The 26802-nt window shown below is 61.1% G+C and overlaps 8 protein-coding genes across 8 annotated transcripts; all 8 read right to left on the minus strand.

The window, feature by feature from the left end:
* Positions 1-1048: 1048 nt before the first annotated feature.
* On the minus strand, positions 1049-1462 carry LSCM1_04305 (uncharacterized protein; the record flags this gene model as incomplete). Its single annotated transcript, XM_067321817.1, has 1 exon — positions 1049-1462. One exon carries the CDS (start codon positions 1460-1462, stop codon positions 1049-1051), a length of 414 nt encoding a protein of 137 aa, XP_067176912.1.
* A 720-nt stretch (positions 1463-2182) lies between these two features.
* LSCM1_04306 (uncharacterized protein) lies at positions 2183-3790 on the minus strand (the record flags this gene model as incomplete). The annotated part of the gene is made up of 1 exon (XM_067321818.1): positions 2183-3790. The coding sequence occupies one exon, from the start codon at positions 3788-3790 to the stop codon at positions 2183-2185; it is 1608 nt and encodes a 535-aa protein (XP_067176913.1).
* A 1164-nt stretch (positions 3791-4954) lies between these two features.
* On the minus strand, positions 4955-8065 carry LSCM1_04307 (uncharacterized protein; the record flags this gene model as incomplete). Its single annotated transcript, XM_067321819.1, has 1 exon — positions 4955-8065. The coding sequence occupies one exon, from the start codon at positions 8063-8065 to the stop codon at positions 4955-4957; it is 3111 nt and encodes a 1036-aa protein (XP_067176914.1).
* Positions 8066-9111: 1046 nt separating this feature from the next.
* LSCM1_04308 (uncharacterized protein) lies at positions 9112-13848 on the minus strand (the record flags this gene model as incomplete). Its single annotated transcript, XM_067321820.1, has 1 exon — positions 9112-13848. The coding sequence occupies one exon, from the start codon at positions 13846-13848 to the stop codon at positions 9112-9114; it is 4737 nt and encodes a 1578-aa protein (XP_067176915.1).
* A 1081-nt stretch (positions 13849-14929) lies between these two features.
* Positions 14930-15730, minus strand: LSCM1_04309 (uncharacterized protein; the record flags this gene model as incomplete). Its single annotated transcript, XM_067321821.1, has 1 exon — positions 14930-15730. One exon carries the CDS (start codon positions 15728-15730, stop codon positions 14930-14932), a length of 801 nt encoding a protein of 266 aa, XP_067176916.1.
* A 1269-nt stretch (positions 15731-16999) lies between these two features.
* LSCM1_04310 (uncharacterized protein) lies at positions 17000-19876 on the minus strand (the record flags this gene model as incomplete). The annotated part of the gene is made up of 1 exon (XM_067321822.1): positions 17000-19876. One exon carries the CDS (start codon positions 19874-19876, stop codon positions 17000-17002), a length of 2877 nt encoding a protein of 958 aa, XP_067176917.1.
* Positions 19877-20831: 955 nt separating this feature from the next.
* Positions 20832-21479, minus strand: LSCM1_04311 (uncharacterized protein; the record flags this gene model as incomplete). The annotated part of the gene is made up of 1 exon (XM_067321823.1): positions 20832-21479. The coding sequence occupies one exon, from the start codon at positions 21477-21479 to the stop codon at positions 20832-20834; it is 648 nt and encodes a 215-aa protein (XP_067176918.1).
* Positions 21480-22989: 1510 nt separating this feature from the next.
* Positions 22990-24606, minus strand: LSCM1_04312 (uncharacterized protein; the record flags this gene model as incomplete). The annotated part of the gene is made up of 1 exon (XM_067321824.1): positions 22990-24606. One exon carries the CDS (start codon positions 24604-24606, stop codon positions 22990-22992), a length of 1617 nt encoding a protein of 538 aa, XP_067176919.1.
* Between the last annotated feature and the right edge of the window lie 2196 nt (positions 24607-26802).

A 26802-nucleotide genomic window follows, 5' to 3' on the forward strand; every position in this document is an offset into this window, starting at 1 on the left:
AAGTCCCCGAGTGCCTCAATAGACTGATTTTGGATACGCGCCGAGGCCGTGTCCCAGAGGATAGACACAAGCCACCGATGCGCAAAGGCGGCGTCCCAAATTTTGAACTGAAGGGTCACGCGCATGTGTGCGTGACTTGAGTTGTTCAAGTTCGTTGAGAAGAGCTGACGCGGTCCCGGCATCCCTGCGATGGGGGTCGAACGGTCCCCTGCCAAGCGAGGCTGGCGAGCTGCGGGCGTTGCCGCGCTGCTGCTCACGTACTCCCAAACGTGCTCCAGGCTTGATCAGGTCCTGCATTCACTGGCACCGCTTCCACTGGTGCGCGCGCATGCGTCCCATGGCGGCCAGGTGTGTTGCGGCTTCACCGTCATGCCTCCTTTGACTGCCTCGACGCTGAGAGGACCCCTGCCCAGGGGCCTCTTCCCTCTTCGGTCCCAAGTCCTTCTACGGTGTTCGTGTCTTCTTGCGGCCCCCTCTGCATTCCTCCTCCTCTCTTGCCCTCCCAACAGAGGAGGAATGCAGGGCGGTGCTTGCATGTCACCTGTCGTCGACTCTGCTTGTATGTGTGTGTGTGGCACGCTTAAGAGAGGCGGCGAGGCACGAGAGAAGCAGTACGAGAGATGACGTGGGAAGAGACGACTGAGCATGACCAAAGAGAGCGGTGCAGTCAACCGATAGGGGATGTCGAGGGGAGGGGGGGTCTGGCGACAAACACACCAGCCCACGAAGAAAAAAGGGCGTTTCTTCTGGATGCTGCTGCCTGTCGGGGATCGTGGCCAACCAAAGAGGCGTCACGCAGAGGGTCGGAAGTGAGAGGAAAGGGTACACCCTTTCTTGATGGTGCGGAATCGTCACCGTTTATAGTCGCTCGCCCCACCCACCCCCGCGCTCTTCCCTTTGCGAAGGCTTGTACTCCCCCCCTCCCCCTCCTCTCTCACTTCCAGAGAAGAGGTACTGGTATGAGCCCTTAACGGAGGCAAAAACTGCCAGGCCGCGCCATCAGCGCACGGTCCGTTCGCCCAAAACGAGAACGTTCCGTGCGAGTCATCTACTCGTCGTCATCGTCCGCGACTTCGTGCGTCAGCGCCTTTTTGAACATGGCGCCCTCGTCCGCATACACGGCCTTACGCATCTTGCGGAATTCCTTTTGGTGCTGCTGCTGCGCCAATTCGCCAGTCACGGTGCCTTCCGCCAGCATTGGTCGCCCCGTCTTCGTTGTTGGGGCTTTCGGTCGATCAGAAAAATCGCCGACGACCTGCTCCTTGATCTCCTTCACCTTCGCGTTCACGACTGGATCCCACTTAAGCGAGGCCTCGCCCTCGGAATCAGAGCAGTCGCCATCAGCGTACACGTACGGCGTCTTGGGCTCTGTGATGTGTATCGTCACAGGGTGCTGGCGTTGGTACTCGGCATTCGCCTCCAGGTTCTTCTCATCCCACTCGACGTGCTTCAAGCGAGACATGGATAAGAGCACGAAGAGCTTTTTCTGTTTATGGGCGCTGTATGAGCGAGTGAGGGCGAAGGCTGAGTGCGCCACGAAGCGAAAGGGCGCCTCGCAGCGATGAAACGACGTTGGACGAGTGAAATGGATAGGAGGAGTGTCAGTGGGAGGCAAAAACGTTCGACACACCAGCATGGAGGTGCGAGCAATCTTTCGGCCGAGTGTAGATGGCACAGACACACACACACACATACACACAGAGAGAGCGCGCGCATGCGAAGGGGATAAGGAGAGGGGGCAGAAGGATGCAGCTGTAGCGGATAGCGCCCATAAAAAAGGGGAGTGGTGCACTCAGACATGTCAAATATAGACGCCAATGCACTCAGCAAAGTGACCTGGCGGGCCGGTGGGCAGAGAAAGAATGGCCCCGCACGATCGCACAGACTACTAGCTGAGGGAAGCGAATCGCCAAAATGACTGCGGCCCACACCCTGGCAGGTGCACGTGTGGAGATGGGCGAGTCATGGATGCTGAGGTGCCCTCCTCAGCCTTGTCCCACCTCCGACCTTGCCACTCGCTCTCTCGCTCGGTTCGACCGCTGTTGGCATCATACTGCCGAACAATATCCGCCTTCAAGCACAGCAACAACAGGGTGCAGACGAAGCGGTCACCACCTCCACTGCACATAAACACACACCACATAACACACAAGCAGGCGTTTCACAAGCGCTCCGCCTACCTCTAGCGAGCCTGCTTGAACTGCATACGGGCCACCTGCAGCAGCGCCGGTGGCAGAAGCCGCTCGCACACCGGCATGGGCACACGAGGCAGCTCGATAGAACGCGGCACTTTACTGAGGCTGGTGTACTGAAGCGGGACCGGAAAGCCGTCCCACAATAGCATTTCCGCGGGCACCTTCGATGGTGTCAGAGGGAAGTCTCCCCCACCTTTCCGTAGCGAAGGTGGAAGACTAGCCGTGCCGCCAGTGCCTCCACTGGTACCGTCTCTCCCGTGAACTGCGACCGGGCCAGCCGCCTGCACCGTCGCTCCAGCCACCGTCGTCACTTTAGCCCCGGCGGTGCCTTCAACTCTTTTCATGGCGCTCTTCCGCTCCGCCAGCCGCTTCTTCAGGCCGTCCAGCGCGTGTGACGTTTTACTGCTCTCCTTCGCACCAGCAGGTGTGGAAGGCAAGGAGGCGGAGGAGACCTCAGTAGAGAGAGGGGCCGTGACGTCTGCTGCTATACCAGACTTCACCGGGGGCATAGCTTCCATGCTGTCCTTCTTGCCCGTAGGCTCTATTGGGGCAGCCATCCTGAGCAACGCCTTTTTCACTTCGGCGTCATAGTAGCGCTTCTGCTCCTCGGAGAGGTGGTCCCAGTGGGTCGACATGGTGCTGAGAAACGCCTTCTGCTTCTCGGCAGATGGAAAGGCCGGCGGCTGGCGCCACGTGTGCGGCCACAGGAACCGAGGAACCCCCGCTTTCTCCAGCGCTGCCTCCTGCCTCTCCGCTGCAGCCTGCGCCGTCGCCCGTGCCAGCTGCTCCTCCGCCTCTTTGCGCTCGTGGAGGGGATGTGGGCCCAAGGAGAAACTCAGCCGCGTGCGCACGCCGGCACCGTCTTCGCCGTCCCCGTCGCGCAGGCGCAGCTCGCAGTGGCTCTGTACCAAGCACTTTGTCGCCTCCTCGACTGACGAGAACTGAATGTACATGATCCCCTTGGCTGTGTCGGTGCCAATGTAGTGTAAGGAGCAGTTTGGGGCCACCCGTCGCACAGCCTCCTCCACCATTGCCGCGGTGCAGCTAGCAGGCAGGTGCGTCAGCGACACCTCGTAGCCCGGCATCGCCAGGAGGCTTTCTGCGTAGTGACAGCCGCACCGGAAGCACGACGCCCGTTGCTTCGAGTTGATGTTGCTGCATACGCCGCACGGCCAGTCCTCATTCGGGGTGTCTGGGGCGCCGAGAACACTGTCGAACTGGCCATCATACGTTTCGGGTAGCACAGCGTCACCGAGCACCGCTGGAAGCATGGGCGCCGAGGAGGAGGAAGAGGGGTGGTATGGCAGCGGGACCGAGCTACCAGGTGTAAAAGACAGATCGTCCCCCAGCACCGAGTCGCTGCGTGGCTGCTTGTGAGCTGCGTCCTCTGACGGCGACCAGCTGCGAAAACGACGGTGACCGCGGCGCGGGTGCTCGTCAGACGAGCTCGAGGAGGCGGATGACGTGTAGGAGTGTGACCTCGACAGCGTGCGGGATGCGTCGTAAGAGTAGGAGAGCGAGCTGAAACTGCTCTCTCTGTCGTCAAGCGAGAGCGAGGGCTTCCGGCCGCGTCGTGCACCGGCTGAGCCACGCATGCCTTCAACCGTTCAAGAAGAATGCGGGGGAGTACAAAAAAAAAGAGGAGGGGACCTTCACAGGCACGCACACACGCACGCACACAAAGTGCGCCCGCCTATAGTTCTCCTTCGCTCTTGTGTCGGGGGACGGCGCCGTCGAGGTGAACCACGTGGCCGCCAGTAAAGGTGCCGTCAGATGGCTGCGTGCGTAGGTGAGTCGGAATACTGCGCCTCTTTAGGATTCGTCGCCGCGACACGTGCTAAGCCAAAGCGAAACGGTGAGCAGAGCGGCTGTGCGCACGGGCGAGACGGGGAGGGCAGCGCCCACGCGGCAGACGAACAGAGGGGAAGAGGGAAGATGAGTTCCAAACATGAAGAGCGCAACAGCCTGCAAGGCTGCCGTCAGTGTCCCCCATAGGCGCGCATGCAAGCACAGACGACCTCTCATGAGCGCGTATCCCTCAGACACTGTTAGAGCGAAAGCAGAGGGAGCGTGACAAGCGCGAAGAAAAACAAAAAGTATGCGGCTGAAGGGGTTTCTGTTTGGTCGACAGGAGCGCACAACTTTGACCTCCGGCAAAGTTGTGCGCCAGGGAAGTCGCCACGCCGCGTCCGATGAAGACGCGCTTCCCGTAGGGCGGCGAGGCGAGGTGGAGAAGGGAGGAAAGGGGGAAGGGAGGCTGACAGCGAACAAGAAGAGAGTGAGGAGTGCATTGTGAAAAGGGTGAAGCATAGAAACGCTGGTGTGCCACAATCGTCTGACGGGCTCATAACTGCGCTCCCTCGATGCTGCTGCCATCATCACGTTGCTCCTTCCCTTCTTCGTGGCGTCGCCATGTGCATCTTCCGTTCACTGCTGCGCGCAATGTGCACGCTCACTCCTCCCCCCTTCACTCCCTTCTCGCTTCACCCCCGCGCCGCCCGCGGAAACAGTTGTTACACTGGCGCACGGGGGGGGGTTACGTAGGAGGTGGCAATGCGCCTCTCGGCCTCGGCAGAGGGCCCAAACAGGCGAGGGCGGGCGCTGCACAAGCCCGCTTGTGAACCCTGAGTAGCCTGCGAGATGGATAGCAAGTCAGCGCACCGGGCGAGAAGTGCTCGGCCAGAGCGCGGATATGCGAAAGGGGAGGGGGAGGGGAGGACGCGCATGATGCCCCTCGTGCAGCAATCGTGCGGGTGCCATCAAGCGACTCCCTGTGCCCTCATCTCCTGCAGAATGTGCTGCACAACCTCCCCTGCTTCCCTTTCTGCCCTGTCGATGATGGCTTGCTCCCTGCGCTGGCACGTGGCTGTGGCGAAGTTAGCGCGTGCCGCTTGCGCCTTCTTCACCTTCTCCGAAGCTCGCCGCCGTACGGCCGCTTTGATGGGCTCGTCCTGAAGCAGCTCGCTCAGGGTTTCGGCGACGGCGGTGGCAACATCAGGGTACTCATCGACCGTCACCGCAGGCATGGCCCGATGGTCCGCGGCGTTCATGTCAGTAAGTAGATCCGTGGTGAGAACGGAGACGTGGTAGGCAATCTTCTGCAGCGCTGCGGCGGGCAACTCGAAGAGCTCCTTGTCGGAGGTGCCATGCTCCAGCCCTCCTACCTCTCCCTTGCCACCGCGATGCACTCGTGCGCGCGGCGCGGCAGAGGCCGATGGTTCGGAGGCTTCCGCTGCCATTGTGAGGGCGCCGCCACCTCTCCGCCCTGTCAGCGGTCGCAGAGTGAGCATTGGGGTGGCAGGCGGAGCCAGCACACGAGGATCCACCTCTGTCACCGTGGCCGTGTTAAACAGAGAGTAGTGCAGTACCTTGGAGCGTCGCACCACGTCCTCTCGGACCGTGTCGGCCAAAGCGTCGGTCATGGTCCAGAGCTGCTGCTGCGTCACCCAGCAAGCCATGCGGAAGACGCAGCCGCCGTCCGCACCCGCCGAGGCGCCGCCACTGTGGGTACTGAGCGCCTCAAAGGGCAGGCAGTGCATCGCCGCCTTGGCCACCTCCTCGCAAGCCGCGTCACCTCTGAACTGCACCAGCACCGGATACATGGCGCTCGGGGCGTAGGGCGACGCGTCGTAGGCAACACGCGCGATCTCCTCACACAGACTCATCATGTCAATCAGCAGCGCCCATGCGAAAAAAGCGGTAATGGGGGGCGCACGAGGCGGAGGTGCGCATGACTGAAGGTTGACTCTGTTCTCTGTTCCTGTCAGTACGCGGCGTAGCACGTACTTCTCAAGCGCCTCACGCACGGCGTTGTAGAGGTCCACAGCGCTTTGCCGGTCCCGAGGGTCGAACAAGGGAACGCCGCTGCTGCCAAGCCCACCTGAGAAACCTGGTGATGGGTCAAAATAGGTTCGGGGCGGCATCGCAGTTGAGGTGGTGCCGGCGGCGAAGCTTGAGGCGCGGCCGTCGCCTCTTGCGCCGGTTCCGTACGCAAAATCGTCCGCTGTCACCACCTCGTAGTGGGGCCTCGCAGTCTGCCACGAAGATGCCGCTGCTCGCTGTTTCTTATTCGTCCCCCCCCCCTGGTGCGCACCCGCGGAGGACGTCGTCGTGTTGCTTGCGTGTTCCCGAAGGAGGCCGAGCACGCAGTCCAGCACCATCCCTTCTGCCAGACTTTCTCTGTCCTCCGGCTGAGGAACGGACTTCGTCGGCGGCGCAGCGGTGGCGACCGACGCCACTCCCGCTAGAGGGATGCGGGGGCCGGGCGGACGGACATTGCTGTGCACGCGCACGGTAGACGCACTCCCGGCGCGATGCGTAGAGGCGACAACGGCGGCTGATGCTTCCACGGGAGACGGCACATTGCCGGCAACGGGGTGACTTCTGTGCTGTGCTTTCTCGAGACGGCTGCATCCTTTCAACACCGCAAACGCCTTCACGAGCCTTTCCACTGCCTCTGACGCCTCGCGAAGGTCGGACGTGCGCGTATGCTCCTCCGTCGGTCGATGATGATCGTACGGTGGGGGAAGCGGTGGCACCTGCTGGACTGCCCCCCTGTCTGTCGGACTGGTGCGGTACTCCACGTCTCCAATCATCCACCGGTTTTGCGTCGCCGTCGCGTCCTTCGCCGCCGCCGTCGTGGGGAGGACGGGCCACGGCGCTTCGGTGGGGGCGGTGACTGCATCGTTGGTGACGGTCGTAGAGGCCCATCCCGGTGGCGGCAGCGCTGGAAGGGAGAAGGAAGCGGTGGCTGGTGGCGGCGATTTCTCCGTCGCCAGAGCGTCGGGCTGCGGAAAGTCCAGCAGCTGGCGGGCTACGAGTGGCTTCATCGACGGCTCCTCAGGGGAGGTGAGCGATGTGGCGGGAAGGGAGGTTGCCAGCGCCGGCGCCAAAGGCGCCCCTGTGGTAGAGGAGACCCCTGGCGCTGGCACGAGGGTGTGCTGCGGTTGGGGTTGGTGCGGTTGCTGCAGATGCTGCGAGAGGGTGCTGAAGACGCTGCTTGCAGCTGCGGAGACCACCCTGGACTCCAGCAAGGCTTTCGGTGGCGTCTCGGCCTGCAGCGCCGATTTCGACTTGGAGGCTACCGATTCGCCCCTCGGCAGCCTGTCCTCGCTCACCCTCGGACTCTGGCCATCGGGGTCTCTATTGGCAATGAGGGGCCTGCCCGGCACGGAAGAAGAGGCTGTCGTTCCCGTCCCAATCACAGAGCTCTGCCAGCGCGACGCCGCACCCACCGTGCCGTCACTGCCGCCTCCACGGAAGGCCACAAAGCGGGAAAGACTTTCAAAGTCGGCGCCCTTCAGCCCTCGACGTTCAAAGTCGGCTTCATCAGTGGCGGTCACTCCGAATTCATTGCGATCAGCGTTCGAGGAGTCGCACGTGGTGGCATATTGGCCGCCGGCGCTGTCTACTACACTCGCGCTTCCGCCCTTGCCCTCTATCCCTCCGGCCGTGGGGTGCTGGCCAAGCCCAAGCGGACGCTCCCAAACCGGCACATTGTGCGCAGACAACGTGGACGGTGCGCGCACCTCATTGTTACTGCCACCCTTCACCGACGATACCGGCGAAGAGACGAGTCTCGGCACAGGCACAGGCACAGGCACTGACACAAGCCCAGGGGCTGCGGGCAAGGGCAGTACCGGATCCTCTGACGTCGGTAGCAGCGCTGCGGCGGGGCTCAGAATCAGCGTGTCGCTGCCGCCCGCTCCACCCTGGGCGCCATCACCATCGGCCTGCGCGGCGCTTTCGCCACCAGCGTTGACAGAGTTACTGGAAGTAGATGTCATTGCACTAGCGCTTAACGATTTCATCTCTTCTTCGTGATGTGTCGCCGTGGTGGCGGTCTCAAACGAGTCCTCGTAGTCATCCATCGGCGCCGGGGGCAACAGCTACGACCTCGACAGCGTTGCGACCCGTGTGGGCGGCTCAGCTGCCCAGCTGCTCTGCCTGAAGCCTGAGCAGCAGGCCGTAAGAGGAAGCTGAGGGAAATGTGAAGGCGGACTACTCTAAAGCGCCGACTGCGCCGCTGCGATAAAGAGAGAGGGAGAGAGTCTCTTTCCGAAGCGCAAATCCGCGAGCGGAAGTACTAACCAAGTGGGCACGCCCTCACCAGGAGAGCTGTGAACGCGTCAGCTCTCTGATCTCTTCTCCAGCCGAGAGCGTTTCCTATTCACTGCTTCAGTTCACCTTAGCGCGCGAACCTCCGTGCGAATTCGACGTTGTGTGCCGAAAGAGTCAGCGATGAGCGAGGGAAGGGGTGGGATGTGCATAGAGCAGAGGCCCGCTCCACAATCAGATCACAGCCCTCTGGTAGAGCTCTCTGTTCTGAGTACGCCTGAGTCTATGGAGAAGCGTATGTATATGTCTGTGCGTGTGCTTCCGCCCCTTTAGCTATTGTTGTCTGCGTCTGTCGGTGAAATTCGCTCCATGCACGGAGTAGCGTCGGTTCAGCAATGTCGCGCCGGCGCGCTCAGCCGCGGAGAGAGAAGTCGTGAAGGCTGCAAAAACATAAAACGCAAAGAGAGCCAACGCGACGAGAGCGATATGAGGACCGAAGGAAAACGGCATAGCCCATCGGCCACGGCGCGCTTCGCAGGAGTCATGTTAAGGTGTCGGGCCGTGCAAGCCCTACCTGTGTGACACGCACGGTGCGTGAGGGCAGGGCATTCTGAGAGCAGCGCCATCGCTGCGTACTCTTTCAGAGCACACATGGGGTACAGCCGGTACGGCTGTTCCTCGCCTAACACCTCCACTGATCTCTGTGGAGTGGCCACTCTTTGACGCCTTTTAGTACCCAAAAGGGATGTGCGTTTACGCGCCCTCTCCTTACGTGTGTCACCGGCGTGTGCGGATGATGGCCACGCTGCGCAAGTCTTTCACAGCGCCGCCACATGCTCCCTCCCTCATCACCCCCCCGCTACGATATGACGCGCACCTGCTGAGATAGCTCCAGCAACTTCTTAAAAAAGAGATCCAGCATGTCAGTCATGCGGTGCCCGACCATCGTTGTGTGGGAAACCTGCGAGATCCACAGGGACAGCGGTGGCGGCGGTAGCACCTGCGCGCCCCTCACCTTGTCCTCGATGTACACGGTGAGCGTCTCAGCACTGTGGGTGCCATAAACTTCGCAAAAGGCGATCCAATACTGAGCCGACCGCTGCTGTTGCACCGCCTCGCTCTCCAACTCCTCCGCGGTGGGGCCAGCACGCTCCAGCGTGCTGCCCGCCAGCTCCTCCAGCCACGTCACGGTGTCCGGCTGCCCCCGCGCCGCCTCATCCCGCTCGTCTGCCTCTGAGTCGCTTCCATCAGGAAAGCTCGCGCGGTCACCGGAGTAGACGGAATTGAAGGAGCTGGACGAGCTGCGGCGATCGGAAGAGGAGGAGGACTTGGGAAAGGCAAGAGAACCGATTCCGCTCCCATCACCGCCGACGCTGCCCGCCACGCGCGCCAGTGGGTCCCTGTGCGCCTGCCGTACGCTGTCGGCGCTGTCGCTGCGAACGGAGGACAACGAGGACGTGGACGCGCGAGAGGAGCTTCGGCTCCCAGCCGAGGAGGACGCCGCCATGAGCAGAGAGGTGAGAGAGGCGACACTGTCAGAACCGCTGCTCACAGAGCCCTTCTCCTGCGCTCCCGCACCCGGCCGCAGCGTCGCCCCAGAGGCAGTCGCAGAGACCGAAGAGACATACGACGACGGTAGAGGTTTTTGACGGCAGTGCTTCAGCAGCCGTTCCACATAGAGCACCTTGACGAGGGCATCGCTCGCGAAGCGGAGAAGCTTCCGCCGCGGCGTGGGGAACTCATCCACCAGAAGCTCGTGTGCGTAGGTCAGCCGTTCGCAGCGAGCTACGTAATGCAGCGCTGTCACCAAGAACATGATGGGCATAGCAGCAAACTGCGTGAGTGTACTGGGGTGAACAAAGTCGGCGAACGCCTCTGCGAGGCGCTGGCGTAGGTGCTCGCGCACGTTCGTGTGAGAGGCGAGCCGGCCGTTGGTCAGTAAGACTCGCCGCAGCTCCTCCATATCGCCGCCGGTTCCGACCTGCAGCCCCAGTAATCGCACCAGCCGCGGCGGGTACTCGCTCAGGAACGCACGCACCCCCTCCTCCACGGTACGGCGGACAAACCCAAAGACCGCCTGTGACGTATGCACCTCCCGCAAAGCGGCACTGACGTCAGAGCACGCAGCCGGCGAAAACGACACCGCGAAGCTCTTTGTGATGGAGAAGGCGTCGAGCAGGTTCGCCACTACGGAAAGCTGGTAGAGCACAGTCTGCTGCTGCGTGCGGGGGTCGGCACGCACCTCGAACTCGGCGTTATAGTGGCAGCGCGGACACTCCAGGTGCGTTGCGTCGAGTCGCTGCAGTAGCGGGCTGCGGCACCGCGCGCACCCGTACATGTGCTGCCCTTGCCGGTAGGAAGGCAGCCGGAGAAGATCCGCCACTTGCGCGAGTGGCAGGAGACCCTCCATGTGCGCCCTCGACGCTGCGCAATAGGCGCGCTCCATGCGCATTTCTTCGCGCTCCAGTTGAAGATGCTGCGGCGGAAGTGTGAAGCCCTCGTAAGGGGGCCACTGCTCCTCGAGACAGCTCGTCAGAGCAGTCAGCACCGACTGCGCCAACGCTGCCAGCGCGTCTGCGAGCGCGTCGTCAGCGTCTCTCATGGAGAGCGAGGGCCCGTTGTCTTCATCTCTGTCTTCTCTCTTGGCCGTCCCCTCGTCTTCCTCAGTGCTGCTGTCGCCGTCGATGGTGCGCGGCCCGATACCCAGGAGCGCCGCCAACGCTTTCAAGGCGTCTGCGCTCAGCGCAAGCTGCCCGTCCACGAGCCACAGCTTCTGAAGGCCACGCAACATGCAGAAGCCGATGAACGGCCGGTCGCAGCCGAGCTCCGTGGCCACGTACGTTGCCTCTACCGGCGACATGGACTTGAACAGGGAGACAGGAATGAAGAGCAACGCGTCCTCTAGAGGGCTTCGATTCGGCAGCGGCGTGTCCCGCGCCCGACGTCGCCCAGCAGCTGGAACGCGACTGGCCAGAGCGGTGCGTATCTTCAGGTACGCACTGCTCTGCAGCAGCGTGCGGAATAGGTCGGTGGCGCCGGCCTGGTAGCACAGCAGTAGCACCTCCGCCACGAACCGCGGCGGTGGGCGTTTTCTCAACACCGGAGTGAGGAGCGGGCGCAGCTGCTGACAGATGCTCTGGTCCAGCGTGCGCACCTCCGCTACCGTATCGCTGCCGTCAACGGCCTCCCCACGGGCGCGCAAGACGTGCGCGATCACCAGGTGGGCAGCCTGCCGCGCGGTGTCCACAAGGTCCGCCTCACACGCGTCCAGCAAGCTCACATCCTCCCGCGCCTGTGCGCTGGCACCATCACCCCTGGCCATCTCCAGCGGAATGACGACAGAGGCGCGCGACTTGTGCGCTGCATCTTCGAAGCGACGTTCGCGCTCGCGAATCACGTCGTCCTCGTTATGCAGAAGCAGCACCGACTGCGGGATGACAGTGTAGAGGTACGCCCTCTCCTCAGGGTGCGCGCGCAGAACGTGGGCAGCGATCGGGCATTGGGCCTCACACACACCCAGCGCGTATTGGAGCCGGTGACTGCTTGCTACCTCCTCTTCCACCGCCGATCGCGGTCGCAACAGGGTTGCCTGCTCATCCCCAAGTCCAGATCCGTCATCTGGTAGAGGAACTGCGCACGGATAGCGAAAGTAGCTGCGCGTCTGATGCCGCTGTTGTCGACGCGGGTCACTAATGTCGGCGATCTTCTTCTGTAGCCACGATCTCTGCAAAGCGTACGCGAAGACAATGTGCTCTGACGTGCCCCACGTCGCTAGTCGGTAAATGTTCACAGGTCGCAGCTGCCCGTAGCGATACAGTCGGTACGTGGCTTGCACGTCGTCCGTGGGGTTCCAGCTCACGTCCAGGAGGATGCAATGACTGGCCGCGGTCAGCTTGATGCCAACGCCGCCTGCACGGACGGAGCACAACAGCACACGGCAGGCATCATTGCATTGAAGCTCATCAATGCAGCGGGACCGCTCTGCGTCTGAGGCGGCACCAGTCAAGGATGGCGCCGAAATCCCCTCACGTGCAAGCAGCTGCCCCATCAGTCGCAGGTGACTGAGGTACTGCGAAAAAATGACGACCTTCTCGCGCTGCTCGCGCACAATGTGCACCGTGAGGTAAAAAGCAAAGCTCAGCTTTGGCGACGCCGAGAGATCGATGCTGGTGAAGGCCGCCACTGGTAGTGTGGGGGACGCCACCGTCGTTGCATCCTCGTCCTCGTCATCGCCATCCTCCTCGCCACCCTTGCAAGAGGCGAGAGCGGCGTTTCTGTTCGTCGTCTCCAGTTCCGACAGGGCGGGATGCAAACATATGTGCGACGCGACGTGATGCAGTCGCAGCACCGAGTCACCTTTTTCACCAGCAGCGACTTGCGCGTGGAAATACTTCAGCATCGCCTGGTACGCCGTCTTCTGCGCTTCAGAGAGCTTGAAGAAGAACAGAAACTCACGTCGGGGCGGCAGTGTGGCTGCCAGCACCTCGGGTCCGCAGTGGTGCGCCGAGTCGGCGAAGTACCTGCGCAGTGCCGCGACACACCGCTGCATCTCGAGAAACTGCGGGTAGGTGGAGTCCACGCACTGCCCCCTCTCGATCGGCGCGATGAAGTGCTTATGAAAGAGCTGCGTGTCGAGCTCGCGGCCGGTAATGATAGACTGCATCGTGTTGTACTCCTCGAGGTGGTTTTGCAGCGGGGTGCCCGTGAGTGCCAGCCGCAGCTGGATGTTTCGAATGTGCTGTGCTAGCGCTGTCACGAGGTTCGAGCTGCTACGGCGGAGACGATGAGCCTCGTCGAGAATGACGAGGTCGGCAGTCTCAATGATGTCCAGCAGGCGTACCTCCTGAAAAAGCGGCAGGTGGAGTCTCAGGCGATCAAGCAGCGACCACACACGGGGCCACGTGTTGGTGGGGTTGTTGCGGTACTGAGCGAGTGCATACTGAAGAATGCGCTGATACTCTTCGTAGCCTAACAGCAGGAGGCCTCCCTCTTGGTAATAGGAGAGCAGCACCTCCTCGATGGAGCGTCCGCCGCTGCTGCGCTGCGCCGCACTTAAGGAGACGCCCATCGCGCTGGGCACGTAGGCGTTGACTTTCACCGTTCCTGCGTACCGCGGCTGAATCCACTCCGAAATAGACGCCTGCCAGTGCAGCACGCAGCTGCGAGGGCACAGGACCAGTACCCGGAGTCCCGGGCAAACAGCGCCCTTCAGTGTCAGACTAGACGCAGTCGCCAAAGAAGCGCCACCGGACTGCCGCTGCTGCTGCTGGCGAACTCGATCGCGCTTCATCGCCATCAGTGTCACCTGCGCCTGGAAGAGTAGTACGAAGGAAAGGGAGGTGAGTGTCTTACCGAGACCCATCGAGTGTGCCAGAATGGCGCCGAATACTTCTTGATAAAGTCGGGTGCGCTGCTCAATCGTTGAAGAAAACGTCCGCGCAGCCATTTGCAGCACGCCGTCGAGCACGAGACGCCTCCAAATAAACTCCAACGCACTCACCTGGTGAGGCCGCAACACGCTCTCCATCACCGGGGGGAGCTCCAGGGCACCATGCGGTCGGCTGCTGCTGACACCATTGGTCGCGGCAGCGCTCATGGCGCTCTCACCTTACGCAACACCCCTTTTTTCGGGCCAGCTAATGGAAGGTCGGAGAAGCACACCGCCACTCCGATGCGCCGGCAGCAGAACGAGTGGGGGCGGCACCAGCCGCTTTGCAGAGCGTCAGCGAGCAATATCACCCGACCAAACACAAGCAGGGGGAGGGCAATGACGTAGTCCGGAGGAGCAGCAGCAGAGAGGAGAAGACGGGGGAAAGGACAGGGCGCGTAGTCCATTGCAAGTCACCCCACACTGCCTCTCCAGCACGTCCGGTCCACCACCACTTACTATTCATACAATGGGTCTGTGCTCGCGGGAGGGGAGAGAGGAGAGATGCAGGCAAAGGAACTGGACGGAGAAGCACGATGCGCAGTGCGTGGCACCAAGATCGATACATATATCGATAGAGAAACAGGCATAGCTCGTATCTGCTCGAAGGTGTCAAGTGCCGCCTCTCTGGTAGAAAGGGGCAGAAGCAATGCACAGCAAAGCGGCAGGGGCGCGACATACACCCGCGCGCGCTGTCCTAGCAGTGCCGCGCATAGCTGCCGTCACCGCGGAGACGCGGAGTAGTGCGCAGGGTAAGGTGCCGGCTGCCTCGGCTGAGCTTCGGTCTGTCGGTCCATCTGTGAGAGAGGGGGAGAGAGTACGCGCGAGCGCATCGTTCACGAAGAGGCACGTGCCGCTCACATGAGACGGCAAACGCAGCACTTAGCCATACGAAGAGGAGAAGGTAAAAACGCAAGTGCGCAGAGCGCTCCTGCCGAGCGTCATTACGGTGACAGATGCCGAGAGGCACCGACGGAGAAAGAGGGAGAGGCAGACAGGGAAGGAGTTGTGGAAGCGAAGGGATGAGAGACAAAAAGGGGAGAGGCAATGGCCAATGAGAGGGCACCCGACGAGGCCACGGGGCACGTGCATCTTTCAGCGCCCATCCATACACTGCTGGAGAGGGAGTGATGGTCCAGTTCGTATCGCCCTCTTCTCCATCTCTCTCTCTGAGACCCCTTCGGCCATCCTCAACCCCCACCCTCGATGCCTGGTCGGCAAGCCGCCGCGTCCTCTTCGACGGTGAGTGTCAGTCTTGATGTCGGCGTGCCTGTGCCCGCTGCGCAGCCGCCTGAACTTGCGGCCCGTAGTAGCGGATCAACAAGTAGAGGGTGACGGCAAGGACGATAAGCGGCAGGCACATGCCCAAGACACAGACGATGTAAGCAAAAACACCAGGGATAAGGTCCGCGACGCCCGACGTGTACTCGTACACGCTCCACGGCGCGGCCCACAGGGCATAATAAAGGACCGCGAAGGGGTAGAGGATGACGAAGCCGACGACCCAGTTGCCAATAAAGCCCATGATGATGTCGGAGAAGCTCTCCGCCTCGCCAAGACTGAATAGGGAGGAGTACCAGGCGTTGTCGTAGCTGAGCGATTGCACAGCCTTGATGGACTCAGAGATCGTACGCTTCTGCTCCTGCGCAAAGTGGAGGGAGGCGACCCCGTAGAGCGGCTTCAGCTTTGCTAGAATAAGACGCTCCTGCTCCTTGAGAGTGTTGACCTCCGTCAAAGTTCTGCGGTAATCCTCATCGAGCAAGCGGATGGTCGCCTTGTCTTGGGGCCGTGTGTAGAAGAAGCCCTGCTTGCTACGGGCGGACTCCAACGCTGCCTGTGCCTTGTAGAGCTTGTTGTACGCATTGGTCATCTCACCCTGGCGGAGGGCGTTCGCTTCCCGCTCCCAAAACTGAATCTGTTCATCTCTATCACGTCTCGCGATTTCCTTGGCGTCTTCGCTGCTTTTCCACGTGTTACCTGGGCTCGCGCTTTCGAGCAAGCAAAGCAGCAGCACCAGGGCTGCCACCGTCGCCAGTTGCTGCCTAGGCATTGGCGGCACGGTTGTCGTTGGCGTATGTGTGTGTGTGTGTGTAAGTCTTCCCAATAACGTTCTCTATCGCTTATTGATGAGTGCGTCTTGTGGAAGAAGATGTACGCGTTGTTTCCGCTGTGGTCAGAGCTTCTCAATTATGACACACTCACAGGTGCGCTTTTGTTTCCCTATGGAGGAGGGGGGAAAAGTGGAGGAGGGGGGAGGAGGGCCACGTTTCTCCTGCGTGCACATGTACACACCGGGGGAGCGTATGATGCCCACGCGCGCATGACCAACGCGCACGCTCGTTTAGAGAGGAGGAAAGGGGGGGCACGGAAATGAAGAACGACAAGGACGGCCAGAGAAGAAATGGCGACAGAGAACAGACGCGAGGTCTGGACTACGGGGGCGCTGCGTGATAGATCGCACGTGCGTGCGCGTGTATGTGCGTGTGTGCAGCCGAGAGGGAGGGAGGGAGGGGTCTCTTCTGTAAGCCCTAGCATTACGCGAACGCGCTCATCCCGCGCTCCTGCCTGGTGACAAACGCAGTGCAGCGGGTCCGTCACAGAAAGCAAACGGTTCGAGCAGGCGACCCCTACGCAAGGCGCACGCGCAACGTCAACGATAGCCCTTGCAGGTAAGAAAACAGCACCATGATGGGCATCACGCTGTCGCAGCTCTGCACTCGGATTTCGATGGACAACGCATCGCAACGCTACGCTCGCGCTCACTGGTAGACAACAGTCTGCGTGTCAAGTGAAGGAGAATGGCGTGCGACGCTTGGCCTTTTTGCGCTGTTCCCACAACGCAAAGTTTTACCCGGAAACTGCCGCTTTTCAAGTCAGTGCCTCAGCGACAATGGATTGCGACAAGAACGAAGAGCGCGTATGTCTGTGCCGGCGTCTTTCCAGTTGGCAAGCTGTCGCGCAGGAGGCCTTCAAACGAGAGCGCAGATTCACACACGCACACGCGCACGAGAGAGAGTAAGAGAGGCATGTCCATACCTCAGCGCGTGCCTGCAGTCCAGCCCACAATCAGTGCGCGCCCCAGGCAAGTCGCGCGCCCGCCGAGATACAACAGCAGCGTTGCCGCAGCCAACGCACCGTTCTCGTTCGGCCAATTCTCAGCACCGAGTCCCACCATCCTATATGCCCACAGTTGCCTTCTGGTAGTGCGGACCCGCACCCTCTACGCTTTACTTCAGCTCCCTTTCGGAACCTCCACGACCGGCGCTTCATCTGCGCCCGCCTCATCCTCCTTCATAATGGGGCGCGTGAGGGGGTAGGTCTACTTGGAGGCACTCACTGCGTCCCATACCTTGCGCAGGTAGGTGCCGTAGGCGACCAGGTTGCGCGTGTTGTCCTCCCCCATGCCGCGCTTCATTGTCGGTTCATAGGTGGCGTTGCCTTGCGCGCACCGTTCCATGAGAGCGGCGAAGGCACCACGGTTAATTCGCCGATGCGTCCAGATGAGGTCTTCGACACGTTGTCGCAAAGCTTCCAGTTGCTCTGGTGACGCACTGAGCTGCGCCGGCCTCTCTCCCTTTTCCGACGTCACCTCGGCTGGATTCATCCCGAACAGTTGGCAGATGGTTGGGTGAGCGTGCTTGCCGAACCACAGCACAATGACAGCGCCAACGTTGATGAGGTAGACACCCTCGCGGTGCACGCACTGCTCGGAAGAGAAGATGGAGGCCGGCAACTGGTCGAGGTCTTCCTCCGGAGCGTACACGACGTAGGTCCACGTCACGTACCAAGGCACCATCGCCTCAATGGGGCATGACATCACGGAGGACATGGAAGCAACCCGCTCGTCCGGCGGTAGCGGGCGCACCGTTGCCAGGCCAGTGGCCGCGCACCGGAAGAATCCGCAAAGCAGTTGGGGAATAAAGCGCATACTCTCAGGAATGAGCAGCACGCCGGGGCTCGGCCGCATCCCCTGCGCCTCGATCTGCTTCAGTGCCACTTTCCATGCGGTGGTCAGCTTCTCGGTTACCCTTTCCTGCGCCTGGGGAAAGGGCCCGTTGACAGCCATGTCGACGCACATCTTCGAAAGGAAGCACGACATGCCGAGAGAGCTGATCGAGTTGATGGCCGGCCCAATAGTGGAAGAGACGGGGAGCTGGATGGTGTGTACGCGAATGCGGCGCTCGCGCGAGCGCGTGGTGTAGACGACGGCAAACTGCACGTAGGCGAACTTGGCAGTGTAGTTGGGGCCTATCTTGAACTCGATCGAGTACGACGAGTCCTCGTCGGCCACGGGCAGCACTAGCAGATCCGGCACCCGCACGTGGCAGTGGCCGTAGAAGTTCGGCACAATAAGCCCCTTCGATGTGCGCACCCGCAGCGTGCAATCAAACGCGGTGAACCGCAGCAGAGTCCGCTGCACCTGGTCTGCCATGCCGCTCATGGTCACGGCTGTCGCACGATGGATGGAGCCGGAGGTGAAGCGCGACAGCGGGGCAATCGTTGTCAAGTCCACGTCCTGGTTCGCGCCAACAAAGAGGTCGACCGAAATGGCGCTGTTTGAGCACGCCAGTGCCCGCTGCTTGTACCAGTCACTAGCCGCGGCACACATCGTATACTCCTTTGGCTGGTTCGACAGCTTCGCCGGATCGAAGCGGTGCTTCAACTTACCATCCCCCTCTGATGGGATGCTCGTGATGCTGGCGAGAACCTTACCTCCGTTCGCCTCCAGCATCGTCACGGCCGCCGCGAAGGCGGGGCCAAAGGCGCAGCCGACCTCCTTTGTGGAGGCGAACATGTGTGGGATGGACTCAAGCACCATGCGAAGGAGATGATATGACTCCTTCACCGGCACGACCAAATCGCTTGCCGGGCACGGAAGTTCCACCTTCTCGAGCTTGAAGTCGTCATTCACGTTGGCGATATCCTTGACCGTATCCGGTGACACCATCATGCGCGGCACGCTTAGGGAGGGGCGAAGGTTGAAGAAGTAAACGGTGGTGTCGTAGCCCAGGATGCCCATGTACAGGGCATCGTCGTCCTTCATAGAGTCCAGCGCCGCCAGGGCGCCGCGGCACATCGCCTCCAGAAGGCCCGAGACCACCGCTGATAAGGAGCAGTCCAACATCAGCAGGAAAACAGGTCGGCGCGGCGGCCGCTTCAGGAACTCAGGTGTCGCGTAGAAGTCGACACTGCAGTTTAGCAGCTCCGGGCGGCTCATAATGTCCTCGAGCTGGCCGGTCCTCGGGTCGATACGGCTATAGTAGGCGCGTGGCGTTACGTTTATGTGCTTGCACAGGGTGCACTGCCACCTCGAGCCGTCGTTCGCCTCGGTGAAGGTGGTGAAGGGGTTGATGTAGGCACCACACAACTTACAGCGAATCATAGCGTTACCCTTGCTCGACAAGTCCACTTCGTTCAGCCGCGGTTCGGCAAAGGGACGGAAGTTGATGCCGAGCGGTAGGCTGAGGGAATCCGCCAGCAGCTGCGTCTGCGGGAAGGTGCCCATCGTCGGTCGAACGCAGATGCGACTGGTGGGCGTGATGTGCAGCGGGGCAGGCATGCGCTGCCGGAGGTCCTCCTCAATGTCCTGCGGCATAATGCGCGGCACGCTCGGGTGGTCGTAGAGGGCCCCAGGCTTGCTGCTGCTCTGGCGCATCTGCACCTGAGCCACACGGATCAAGTCTGGATTCAGCTGCGGCGGGTAGTCGGGCATGCCGTACTGCGGATGCGTCTGCGGCTGAGGAGCAAACGGTACAGATGGCTGAGCATAGTGGCCGTATTGCTGCTGCTGCTGCGGAGGCTGGGGTGGCACACTGTACGGTTGCTGTGGAGGTGGAGGAGGGTATGATGCGTAGCCCTGCTGCGGCTGCGGTGCACCGTAAGCTCCACCATACGGATCCGCCTGAGTGTACGGGGACGCGTAGGAGGGCTGTGTCAGCTGCTGACTGTGGGCAGCGCTGCCCGCCATGGGGAGGTAACCTGCAGGCGCGCCTTGCTGCTGCGCTTGATGCGGAGCTGGTAGTGCCGATGGCTGTTGGTTGTACCCCATGGCGGGGGCCGTGTAAAACTGGTTGGGGTCCTCAAAGGTGTGATGGAGGTTTGGGGGAGGGGCCGACTCTTCCTTCGGTTTGGAAGCTGCGGCTGCCGCCTGATGGCGGTGCATTTCCGCGTACATGGCACCAGCAGTATACATCATTATTCAAAGAGAAAAAGGGCGCGCACGGATGTCAGTGCTCGTAGGTTTTCGGCGCTAAGAATAATGCTGCGTGTATGCCTGACAGACCACTGTATAACTATGGGTGAGGAGGAGACAGAAAGCGGTCGCGGGCGAACCTCGGTGGGCGAATCGGTGCTTGCGTGAGAGGCCGGTAGGCAAAGATGAGGGGGGAGGGGGAGGGAAGTGCACGCGCTTTCGCAGCGAGGCGTTGACGACAAAGGGGGTATCAGTCGGTAGCGGAAATGGAGACAGCGGCACTCAGAGAAATGGGGCGGCCACTGCGTGCACGCAGGTTCCACGCACGCAGAGAGAGAGCGGGCCCCCACCCGAAATGGGTAAACAAACGTGACGAGAGACGCACACGTGTCGGAGCGCGTGCGCATAGCGCACTGACAGAGAGGGGGTGGGGGGTATGCCGCAGCAGTGAGGCAGAGAGCAAACGACTTTCCGCCCTGCAACGAAAAGTCGAGTCAATCGCTTCTCCTTCGGCGTCTCTTCACGGGGGGAGGATGGCCGCCGCGCACAGCACTGCCAACGCTGACAGCCCCTCGGTCATTGAGGCCGGGGGTGTGATCGCAGTCCCAGTCGCTACACTGCTGCTCATACAGCGCACGCAGCACACACACACACACAGACACTGCAGGGAACGTGCAGAGTGTGCGACGGAGCGACCGAGGTCAGGCACACGGGTGCCACCCGCCGATGCCCCGCGAATCTCATGCGCACTCGCTCCTTAGCAGACGCGGGCTTCTGTGTATGACGACGTGTGTGCGCATTAGTGAGTGGAAGGAAGAAAAAATGAGTCCACCGCCACGTGCGAGTCCACGACTGCGCGGGGATCGCTCGAGAGGGGAAGAGAGAGGGGAGGGCAGAGATGAATGCCTTCCCCCCTCCCTCCAGCCTTTGCGCGAATCGCCAGATCACACAACACTCGTCACGGCCGCGGAGCGCGTCCAAACGGGTCTGCCGTCGCTGCAGCTGCCGTCTTCTTTTCCCTCCTCACCTCATCAAGAGGGCGTCCAAGCGGGCGCGCTTGCGCTCGACGAGACGCACCCGTCTTCAACTGCTCCATGGTGAGGCTGACAGGTGGGGAAGGTCTACGCCATCCCATCTTTCGGTACACAGGTGCCAAAAGGTAGGCAAAAAATGGGTAGCGCACGTAGACGGACAGGTCGTAGACCACGAGTGCGAAGAACAGCTGCCCGGCCAGCACAATGGCCCAGTTCGAGAAGGACCACATCTGCACATAGTGATCATGAGGCACCAAGCCAGTGGGCACGAGGAGGTAGTACGTCGGCTGCAGATGGCCGGTGATCAGCAGTGCAACGAAGGGGACAAAGAAGAAGCATGTGATAGCGTTCTTCAGGTGACGGAAGGAGTGATGCAGCTCCTTCGTCACGGGGCCGTCCACCTCGATCGCCAAGTAGTCGATCGGGCGACGGCGACTCATGAAGCGTATAAGCGCGCTGTCTTTGCGCTCAAGGCGCCGCATATCGCTGCGCGTCTGGGCTAGCACTTCCGACCCGAGCTTTGTCTGGCTCAGCTTGTCAAACAGAAGCCGACGAGATGAGAAGCGGAGCATGTTGACGCTGCACGCGCGCCTGTACTTCGACCGAACTATTCTCTCTGCCCTCTGTGTATCGCTTAACGGCTGCGTGATTGGCAGCAACGGCTGAAAAACATTGTGTGAATATACGCAGACGCTTGTGGCGCTGCGCGTGAGCGTGTCAGATACGTTTGGCCGCTCAAGCTCTGTCGCTCGCTCGCGTGATCACGTGTGTGTGTGTTGTGGGTGGGGGGAGGCAAAGAGAAGTATAGGGAAAAGACAGCGAAAAGGGAGCAGCGATGCTCACGCGCGTTCTGCACACCGGCAGACCAGAGCAAAGGCCACGGGAGGGACGGCAAACGAAGATCTGCGCGGGGAGAGGGACGCCTCGGGTACCCATAACATCAGCGACCTGCAGCACCGCCGAGCGCGGCTACAGCTCCAGCTCTGAGGAAGAGCCCGAACGAGCTGCAGCCGGCGAATGCGCCTTTCCAGCATGCATGTGCGCATCTCCATACGTCTAAGCAGCTGCAGGGATACGTGCGTCCAGCCGCAGGCGAAGAGATCACCGCAGGAGGCAGAAGAGAGGGAGGGAAGGATGCGTCGACGGCGTCGGGGTAAGGGGAGGGGGCACAAGAGGGGAGGGGAGCCCGTTGTGTTCGACAGAAAAACAAAAGGTGATTCAACGATGTCGAAAGCAGAGAAGAGATAAGCTGAGAGAGAGAGGGGGAAGCAAAGGCGGTGACAGCGCGCCTTTCCTTCCCCCTCCCTCTCCACCTCTTCCCCGCCGCTGTCCCTCGCCCTACACGAGCATCGCCCCTTTAGGCCCTCTTTCTTCTCTTCGTGAAAGCCATCCCCGCAGGCGCACGCTGACTCGGACCATCTTACACCACCCCTCCTCCACGCTCCACCACACCCCTTTGTCGTTAATCGCTACATTTTTTTGCTCCCTTAAAGAGCTTAGCGATCGTGGTAGGTGCCCTGAGTTCCACGCACTTACACGCTTACACAGCGAAACAGAGAGAGAGAAAGAAGAAACGAGGAACTGTCCGCAGCTTACGCAATTGGTGAGGCGCCCGAGGTGCCACTAGAGATGGAACCCCTTGGCAATCAGGCCTTCGGGACGGAGATGCCGTGCGGGGCGCCTTGTCTCCCTCCCTCTCAGCTCGCATCCCCTTGCCGGCCTGTCCAGCTTACACCATTCACGCCAGCGTCACATGCGGGAGAGCGACGTAAGCTGGACGGGCCGGCGAGGGGATGCGAGTGGAGAGACAGAGAAAGATGGTGTCCAGCAGAGATGCCAAAACGCAGAGCCGTTGGAGAGGTCGCGCGCCCCGGACAGCAGCAGAAGCAGAGCTGTATGTATGTGTGTATGCATCTAAAATAGATGTTGGAGATAAAGGGCCTCAAGAATGCGGGGCGGAGCACCGGCTGGCACCCCGCACCACCACTACTCGCACGCGCACCAATCGAGACGGGGTCGGGGGTGGGGGTCGGCCTCGAAAATGCGCGCACGTTTGACGAGAGGCCCCTTACCGGCACCCATTCACTTTCTTCCCTTTTTCCGCTTGTTGGCGCCACTCCGCTTCTTCTCGGCGCGCCTCTCGCGGTTCGCCTCCTTCACAGCCTTCCGATGCTCCCTGCGCTCTTCCTTGGTCATGTTAGCCAGCACCGCCTGCGGGGCCTTCTTCTCTGTCTGTACCGGGTCGTCGCCGCCCGACTCGGATTCCGAGTCATCGCTCTCCTCATCCTCTTCGACGGCGGCACCGCAGCCGCCCACCGCCTGAGCAGCCGAAGGTGCGGCTGTCATGCCCTCAACAAACATGGCAACCTCCCTGTTCGGTCCAGCGCGGTCAGATATCTGGTTCAGCGAACGCGGCACTGTGATGTTGAGGAAGACTTGCTCATCCACTTTTGCTTGATCCGCGTCGGCTAGCGTGATGCCGCCTTCCTCGTAGCTGTCACGGATCTCCTTCAGTCGTGCCAGGAGCTCCTCGTCGTTCAGCGGGCCATGGCAGCGTTGCCATCCGGACTTCGCCGAGTCCGCCGTGATGAAGTGGAAAAGGTCCTGCAGACGGAGCACATCCGTCAGCCCTTGCGACCGAAAGAAGTTGTTGACGTTCACAATGTCGCGCCGCAAGAAATCCATCGAGCGCGGGTGGTCGTGCTCGACAGACTGCGACACGTCGATCACCACCACACGGCCGCGGTAGAGCAGCAGGTTGTACTCGGAGAGGTCGCCATGGATCAGATGACTGCGCGCATACATTTTGCGCATCGTGCAGCACAAGTCAAGGTAGCATTTGTCGAGCGCCTTCGTGGAAGGGAACTTGACCTCCTTCAGCCGCGGCGCAGGCCACCCGTCCTCGCCAAGGAACTCCATGATGAGCACGTGCTGCCGGAGCAACTTCACGGCGGGTGCCAGGACACCGCCGTCTTGGAGGCGGATGAGGTTGCGCGCCTCCTTCTCCGCCCACGTGCGCACCATCTTCCGCGGGTTGCTCTTGCAGTAGCGCTGGAAGCGGAACTCGCCCGAGACGTACTGATCGCGGTCTTTGAAGGACAGTATAGACGTCTTGTACACCTTCAACGCAGCAGGGCTTCCGTCACCGCTCACGGCGTAGTAAACGTTGGCCTCTTTGCCAGTAGATACGCATCCGTTGATCTCACGTAGGATGCCGGAGTTGACGAGCTTGTACAAGATAAGGCGAGTGCGGGGGTCGAGCACGTTTTCGACGGTAGCGCGCTCGGAGCGGTCCACGTTCTTGGACGCGGCGTTCTGCACGAAACGGCTGGACATGGTCATCTCCCGTAGCTCATTCAGCACGCATTGGTTCGACTGCGCCCCACCACTCGCGCCGCCACCGCTCCTGTGCCCGTCGTAGTAGTCATCGATGTGTATCCTACCAAGTACCTTTGCATCAGCGTTCTTGTGCTGGGCGGGCTGGAACTTGGCAAGTGACGTGGCGGCGCCCTGCGCGTTCGTCCCAGTCCCGACGCAGTCCTCGCCCGGCAGCAGTCCGTGGCCTCCGTCAACTTTCCCCTGCGGTGCCTCAAAGTATGCATCGTAGTCGTCATCCTCCTCCTCCGAGGACACGATATCCGCCAGAGTACTACCGGCGACCATGTACTGGAGCAACTCGGCATCTTGGGCGAGGCGCATGGTCGCTCGTCCCAGCGAGGGACAGCGGGGCCAACAGAAAGGGGAGGGAGAGCGACAGAACAAAAAGAGGGAGGAGTGAGCCTTTGCACTACGCAGTCGTGAAAGAGTCTGAGAGAGAGAGAAGGCGCTCGAGGTGGGAGAGCATCGAGACACTGCATCGCACACGTGTGTGAAGACACCCATATCGATGTTGTGCGCGCGTGGAGGTGAAAGTGGGTGAGGCCCGGAGAGGCAAGGAAAAGAAAAAGAGCGGCAGCACAATCGTAGGAGTAGTGGGAGGAAGAGCAAAACGGTGCTGTCGCATGGACGGCGATCTTGGCGGTAGCGCGCATGAGCTCGACGGCGGATGCAACTGCTCTGCATCGCGGGGCATCCTCGCGTATGATTGCAGGGCAACTGGTGAGGGGGGGCTGACTACCCACACCATTCACAGGTCACCTCACGAGCGCCCAGCACCGCTGCGTCCTCAAGATGCGCCGCGAAAGAGAAGGCACCGTCTGCGATACTGAACGCGCTAAGAGCGTCATTGGCAGCTGAGGTGTCCAATTCGGTTTCTCTTCGCTCTGTGGCTTTCTTTTCCTCGTTGGCGTTTACCTTCTACGCGGGTGGCGCGCACCACCCGCGTACGCACTGAGAGACTGACGCCCCACGAGGGCGATGAGAATGGTGGCAGAGATGTGATGAGTCTGTGACGCGCGCGCACAATCTGCAAGTTTGATTGCCCTCCTCCCTCCCCGCGCGCCCCTCTTCTCGAGTGCGTGTGTGCGCGCGGCTGACACTTTTCTTCGGTTCGTCTATGTGTCAGATAGAGAGAACAGGAAAGGCCGAAAGGGACTCAACGCGCAACTGCGCCACAGCTACGTCCGCACAGATGTGCAGAAAGCCTTCGTCCCACCCGAATCTGCTGAATCTCGGCAATCCCAAGGAGCACGGGCTCCACCAACACCGTTCGACGTCGCTCACTCGATTGCCATTCCACTACACGCAGCGCATGCAGAAGTCCCGAGTGGCCCCCAGCCTCACCGCAGCAGGGCAGAAGAGGGGAACAAGGGCAGGTAAGTGCGCATGCATGCCTTGTCTCGCCGATGTCGTCCCTCGTGAGCTGACCCAAACGTGGTCACGGCTAAAGGCTCCTTCACAGATCCGGCCAAGGCCTCTCCGTCTGGAGTCAAAGAATTCGCAGCTGCTCATGGACCCCGGCGGCGTGGATGTGTGCCTTCCTCCTCCCCCTCCCTCTCCCTAGAGAAAGCGGGGAGCTAGACTCCTGATGATGCCACGCTCCATCTGTCCCCGGGCAGGAGGCGAAACAAGTGGTGATAGCAGGAAAAAAAGAGTAAACACGCGCACGGACACACACACACACACTGATGGGTCCAAGAGAGGAAGAAAAGAGGGTGTGCCACAGACACCGAGCGAGACCGCGCGGGTGAAAGGATGACGCGACAGCGCAGCTCATCCTGCAGTCGGTCGGAAAAATGGAGAGGCAAGCGCGAGAACTCGTGCTGGAGAGCGCTGCAGTGAACACAGAGAGAGAGATGGTGGGGAGGACCCTCTCGGCGCCTCCTCACCCTTGTCTCCTTTCACAAAGACGCACCTACGCACGGTCACTCGTGATCGCGCTTGTCATCCGCTCCCGCCCAATTCCCATGATGTCCGCCCCCTAACGCGACGTAAACTCTCGTACAAGCAATCGGCATCTCCGCTCATCTTCACGAAACAAGTGGTAGAGGGAGAGCAGTCAAACGCACAAACTAACGAGGCAGAAGATGCTCCGCACAGCAGCAGAGAGCCTTCAGCCCGCTCGCGCAATGCTCGTCGCCCCATCGTCTGACTTCGTGTCAGGTGTCGAAGTATTGCTGACACAGCCGTACGCGGTGCGGGCATGTGCGTGAATGCTCTCTTGCGATGGCGTGTGTTGGTGTGCGCCGCTTCAGCGCAACAACGCCAGAGAAAGAGAGAGGGGAGAGAGGAGAGAGGAGAGAGGAGGAGTGGCGGCAGGCGTGAAAGCGATAGATGAAACAGCAGCGAAGAGGTGAAGCGTGTCGGGGGGGAGCGCACGATGAGGGAGAGAGCGCTTTGCCCCCCCCACTCACCCACACTTCCTCCTCCGCCGAGTGTGCAATGGTTCCGCGCAGCACTCTGGGGCGCGCTATTCCGCCCCGCCACATCGCTCTCGCCTTTGATGCACGTCTCCAC

This window comes from Leishmania martiniquensis, chromosome 29, assembly GCF_017916325.1.
Source record: "Leishmania martiniquensis isolate LSCM1 chromosome 29, whole genome shotgun sequence".
NCBI classification, from domain to species: Eukaryota; Euglenozoa; class Kinetoplastea; order Trypanosomatida; family Trypanosomatidae; genus Leishmania; species Leishmania martiniquensis.